Source organism: Cyprinodon variegatus, unplaced genomic scaffold (genome assembly GCF_000732505.1).
Source record: "Cyprinodon variegatus isolate N-32 unplaced genomic scaffold, C_variegatus-1.0 Scaffold58, whole genome shotgun sequence".
In the NCBI taxonomy this organism is placed as follows: Eukaryota; Metazoa; Chordata; class Actinopteri; order Cyprinodontiformes; family Cyprinodontidae; genus Cyprinodon; species Cyprinodon variegatus.
The window spans coordinates 207,077-213,561 of NW_015150511.1; the positions used below are offsets into that span (position 1 = coordinate 207,077).

Here is a 6,485-nt window from a genome sequence, read left to right on the forward strand (position 1 = left end):
ATGTATCATTTATATTTTCATTGTAATTTTTATTGTAACATTTCTACAAAGGAAAGGAATCTATTTATACTCTCCCTCTGCTGTCACTCCTTGTTGGTTCCTCTGTCCTCGCTGGTTCCCCGTTGCTGTTGTTGGATGGATGGATGGATGGATGGATGGATGGATGGATGGATGGATGAACTGCAGAAATCACCTCAGCCTTTGGGCGCTCTAAACCACAACCAAACCCTGACAATATCTTTATTAAAAGAAAGTTTATTTTTGCCGGTCCTGTTGCCTGGTCTGGTTGGTAAATGTAAATGTTTATGCCTCTGAGCTTTCTGGTTTAGTTGTTTGGCCTCTGTGTTATTTACAGACACACAATGGGCTCAATAAATAATAGATTAATGCTGAAAACAAATAATATAAATAATATTTATTTAATATTTAATAATTTTTCAGACGGCATCCAGCTGGGTGGCATCATTAATGATGTGATTCCGCTCCAACCTTGAGAATGATTAACTAAGTTGTAGCCAGCAGATGGCTATCTTATTTACATAACAGGTTAATAATCTATCATTAATTTGAGGTAGAATACTTTGTGAGAACACAAAGATAATCTATTTCTCTTCTCTGGATTTTCTTTTTATACTTATATAGCGGGACAAATCTTTTCTTATTCTGGGGCTCCCTTCATTCAAAGGCCTCAGTTAAGCAGTCCATTCTGTTTTTTCTTCAAATATCCTTTTTTGAAACTTGTTCTTTGCAATCTTCTCTCCATAAATGAAACGAAGCAACAAAGGTTCCAACGTTCAGCTGCAGCAGAACCAAACTTTAATCAATCCCCCCCACTTTTTTTTTTTTGTTTCAGTTGGAGGAAAGAGGAAGAACTCTTCCTTTTTCAGGTCAGAGGTGGAAGAAGAACCTCCTAATGATCAGGAATCCCTTCAGAACTTCCACAAGGAAAAGATTCCTGACTGGAGACAGAGTCTCAGCATCACACTGGACCCATTTTCCAGGATTGGATGAGATGTTCTAACCTGGAGGAGCAGCAGGAAGTGTTTGACAGATAGGAGCCGCTTTCAGCATCTCTGTTTGCTTTATAGGCTGGCAGTGTTTACCTAGCCAACACACACACACACACACACACACACACGAACACACACACACACACAGTGAGATCTTTGTTGGAGCTGAACGGGAAGTTATTTGCTGAGTGTGGAAACAGCAGTTACAGGGTTGGATTTAGGAGAACCGGGTTCTATCTGCCTCTCAGATTTAACAGCAAATACATCTTTATAAAGTGCTTTATTTAAAAACTTTAAAAACATAAGTGCTGTAGGAACATAGCAACATTTGTCTTAAGTTCCAAGTCTGCATCAGAACATTTTCAAACTTATGTTTCCAGTTTGCAGGAGAACGTTCCCTTTCTCATGTTCTTAGTCTTCAGGAGAATTGTCCCCGTTTGCATCTGATAGTTCCTCCTCTTATGTTCTTGTTCCTTAATAATCACGACTTTAGAACTTTGGATAAATCTGGAACTACTTTGATTTTCTTAAACGTTTCAAACAGGCAAAATGTAAGGAGGATGTCTGGAAGCAGAACCTTTAAACATCCAGGAGCAGAACATGCACATTATTCAGAAGAAGCTGTGTTAAATTGATGGATCTTTAAATTTAAAAATCCACAAACATCAAACTCAAGAGTAATAAGATCCAAACTACTGCAGCCATCACTGAAAATGTTCTGTCTCCTTCATTCTTCAGTGTCATGAAATAGCAGGAACCTGCTAAGGCTGGTTGGGTTTAAGGGTCCTGAGATGCTGGTCCATTCAGAGATCTGGAAGGAGGAACTAAGAGCTTGAAACATAAACATGATCCCAGAAATCCAGGAGAATACTAAACATGATACAGGTTTCAGATGTTAGAGAACTTATTTTCCAGGACCCTTTGTTTGATTTAAATGCAGGGTTTTATGTTTTTAACATGAGCTTTTTTTCCATTGTTTTGAGGATGTTAGGTTAGAGTATTCCGGACTGTTATTTTCACTTCCCTCTGTCGTTTCAGTAAGAACTTGGAGATCTTCCATGCTTCCTGTGTTCCTCCAGCAACAACCATGGTGCTGACAGCATGGACCACTGGCGCCCCCTGGTGGTAGATATCTGAACACCTGTCTGTAAGTGGAGGAAAATTATGAGTTCATGGAGGGGAAATAGAATGAAAATGGATTTAAATTGGAAATTAAACTATTTAAACTTGGATTGAAATTTGGATGAAAGCTCGGAATGAAACAAAACTGGGAATAAAGCTGGATTTAAAATGGGAATGAGAACTGAAATAAACTGGGAATGTAACTGGCAAGAAAGCTGTAAGTAAACTGGGAATAACATATTACTTTATCTAGGAATAAAGCTAGAATTAAACTGCGAAAGTAATTGGGAAAGAAGCTAGAATTACACAGGGAATAAAGCGGGATTTTTAATTGGGAATGACGATGGAAATACTGGGAGTAGAGCTGCATTTACACTGGGAATGCAGCTGTATTTTAACCTATTTGAACTGGGAATGGAGCTCTTTACTGAGTATGGAGTTGGATTTAAACAGAGTGGGACTATATTTAAACTGGGAATAAAGTGGCATTTAAACTGGGAATTAATCTGGATTAAAGATGGAAATTAATCTGAAATTAAACTGGGAAGGAAACAGGATGACAGCTCGGAATGAAATAAAACTCGGAATGAAGCTGGATTTAAACTGGGAATCAGAACTGAAATAAACTGGGAATGTAACTGGGAAGAAATCTGTAAGTAAACTGGGAATAAATTTATCTAGGAATAAAGCTAGTATTAAACTGGTAAAGTAGTGGGGGGAAAGCTAGAATTACACTGGGAATACAACTGGAATGATGATGGAAATACTGGGAGTAGAGCTGTATTTGCACTGGGAATGGAGCTGCATTTTAACTTATTTAAACTGGTAATGTTTAAATAATAACATACTGAGTATGGAGTTGGATTTAAACAGAGTGGGGGTATATTTAAACTGGGAATAAAGCTCTGTTTACACTGGGAATGGATTTGCATTTAAACTTGGAATAAAGTGACATTTAAACTGGGAATTAATCTGGATTAAAGATGGAAATTAATCTGGAATTAAACTGGGAATAAAACTGGATTAAAACTGGGAATGAAACTGCAATTAAACTGCAAATGATGTGTGAATTACACTGGGAATGTAACTGGGAATAAGTTGCATTTAAACTGGGAATTAATGTGGATTAAAGATGGAAATTAATCTGGAATTAAACTGGGAATAATACTGAATTTAATCAGGGAATCAAGGTCGAATAAAACTGGGAATGCAGCTGGAATTACGCTTTGAATAAAATGAATTTTAATTGGGAATGAAGGTGGAAACAATCTGGGAATGGATGTGTATTTATAATGGAAACAAAGCAGTGGGCGGAAACGTCCTTAAACTGGGAGTTCAGCTGTATTCTGGGGAGTAGAGCTATTTTTAGACTACAAATGGAGCTGTATTATAACTGGGGTTAGTGATGTGTTTAAACTGGGAAAAGAATTGTATTTATACAGGGAACAAGGCAATGTTTAAAAGTAGATCAAAGCTGTATTCATACTGGGAATGGAACTCTACTAAACTGGGAGTGGAGCTGTATTTAAACTGTCTATGAAGATTCCCCGTCATCCAGGTCATGGTCAAGCTATAAAAAAAAGTTTATTAGCAATATTTATGGGGGATGGGGATGTGTTTAAACTGGGAATGAAGCTGAATTTAAACAGTGAATGAGGGCTAAAATAAAATGGGAATATAACTGGGAATAAAGCTAAAATTAAGGGGGAAATAAAACTGAATTTAATCTGCTAATGAAGGCTGAATAAAACAGGATTTAAACTTTTAATAAGCTGCACTTAACCTGGGAATGTAACTGGTAAAGAATTGGGAATTATGCTGGGAATAATACTGGATTTTACCTGGGAATGACAGTGGAAATAAACTTAGAATGTACGTGTATTTAAACTGGTAATGAATCAGTGTTTAAACTGGGATTCAAGCTGCATTTAAACTGGGAATGGAGCTATGTTTAAATGGGGAATGAAACTGGAAAACAAGCTGGGAAAGAAAACCCATTAAACTGGGAATAAAACTGGATTTAAAATGGGAATAAAACTGGAATTACACTGGCAGTAAAACTGGATTCAAACTGGGAATTAAATTGGATTCAAGCTGGGAATCAAACTGGATTTATACTGGGAATGACGGTTTTAAACTGGGAATGAGGGTTGAAAAAACTGGGAATTTAACTGGGAAAGAAGCTGGAATTACACTGGGAACAAATTGGATTTTAACAGAATGAACATGTAAAGCTGCCTGAGACCCAGGTTTCAGATCCCAACGAGATTTACCTGGTTAAATAAAGGGGAAAAAAATAAATGAATAAATAAACTGGGAATGGAAGTGTATTTAAACTGGGAGCCAAGCAGTGTTTAAACTTGGATCGAAGCTGTATTTAAACTGGGGATGAAATTGTACTGAACTGGGAGTGGAACTGTATTTAAACTGAGAATAGAGCTGGATTTAAACTGGAAATAGAGCTGTATTTAAACTGGGCGTGGAGCTGTGATTACTGGGAATGGAGCAGTTTTTAAATTGGGAAAGTAGCTGGAAATAAACGAGGAAAAGAGATGTTGTCATGACTCAGAAATGAGGACCAAGAATTCGAAGCAGACAGATAAAGACAGATGTGATTCACAAAAGCATTTATTAATGTACGTTGGATCTGCAACTCAAACAAAGCAGGATTTAAACTGGGAATGGATCTGTATTTAATCTGGGGATTGAGATGGATTTAAATTTGGGAATGGAGCTGAATTTCAACTGGCATGGGGCGGTATTTAAATTGGAAATATGGATGATTTAAACTGGGAATGTAGCAGTGTTTAAACATGGAATGGAGCTGGAATTGTACTCTGAATAAAACTGCATTTTAACTGGGAACGACAGTGGACATAAACTTTGAGTAGGGCTGCATGTACACTGGGAGTGGAGCTGTATTTAAACTGGGAATGGAACTATGTTTAAACTCGGAATAGTGCTATATTTAAATAGTAAGGTAAACTGAATTTATGATGGAAATGAAACTGGAATTACTGTGAATAAAACAGGATTTTTGATTGGCAATGAACCTGGATTTAAGCAGGGAATAAAACTGGATTCAAGATGGCAATGGAACTGGATTTAAGCAGGGAATGATGCTAAAATCAAACTGGAGATGAGGGTTAATATAAATAAATTAGAATGTTACTGTGAATAAGGCTAAAATTAAACTGGAATGATACTTAATATAACAGGGAATGGATGTGCCATGTTTAAACTAAGAATGGGGCAGGATTTACTCTGGGAATGGGGCTGCATTTAAACTGGGAATGTAGCAGTGTTTAAACGTGGAATGAAGCACTGTTTAAACTGAGAATTGAGCTGTATTTAAACTGGGAATGTAGCAGTGTTTAAACGTGGAATGAAGCACTGTTTAAACTGAGAATTGAGCTGTATTTAAACTGGGAATGGAGTTGTTTTCAAACTAGGACTGCAGCTGAAAACCATGGAAGCAACATAACATCCAGGGAGGAGACACTGTGACTCAGGCTGCAGGAATGAAACCGTTTGTTTGGGATGCCAGCAGGAACACCCTTCCTGCTCAAGGCTCAAACGGTGCAGCCTTCATAATAAAAGCATCAGAATGAGTTCGGGCTTTTGGATCAGGACCTGGTGGAGCTGAGGTCCATTATTTTTCTTTTTAATTCCCTTTAAAAATAGTTTTCTCTTCTTTCTTATCGTTCTTGTTGTCGGACTATTTTATGACTGAAAGTGGTTTCTGCAGGTCTCTAATTCAGATCTCCGGTAATCTGATAGTTCTGTCCTATCCGCATAAAGGTGAGGTTAGTTCTTGTTTTGAAGGTGGGGCTGAGGTCTCACCTGGCAGCAGCTCTGATGCAGAGCCCCGCCCTCCTGCTTTAACTCACCTGTAACCTGAGCGGCCTCTCCTACAGCCGCTGCACCATGTCGGGCATCGCGGCCACCCTGCAGCACCAGCGGAACCAGGCCCAGGGAATCGGAACCAACAGCCATGCTGTCAAGTACCTGAACCAGGATTACGAGGTTCTGAAGCAGCGCTGCTTAGAGACTGGCCAGCTGTTCCAAGATGACACCTTCCCGGCTCTGGTCTCCTCTCTGGGCTTCAATGAACTGGGCCCGAAATCTTACAAGGTCCGGGGGGTGTCCTGGAAGCGACCCACGGTGAGTTCACATTAAGTTCTGTTTGTTTTCACACCTTTTGATCTGAGGAGACCTTCAGGTGTAGGTTTTGATGTCAGCTCTGCTCCTATTGGCTGATAATCAATTTAACCTTTGATTTGATTGGCTGACTGTAGATCAGAAATGTGACATTAAACACTTTAATGTCACATTAAGCATGCAGTCAGGTCA

General features: G+C 38.6%; 1 protein-coding gene across 1 annotated transcript in view; it reads left to right on the forward strand.

Moving 5' to 3' along the window:
- The first annotated feature begins 5,765 nt into the window (after positions 1–5,765).
- Positions 5,766–6,485, forward strand: part of LOC107082675 (calpain-2 catalytic subunit-like) — an 18,686-nt gene continuing 17,966 nt past the window's right edge. Inside the window, exon 1 of the mRNA XM_015371461.1 lies at positions 5,766–6,296. Within this exon, the coding sequence (XP_015226947.1) occupies positions 6,060–6,296 (237 nt within the window). The 5' untranslated portion in view covers positions 5,766–6,059. The remainder of the gene's footprint in view (positions 6,297–6,485) is intronic.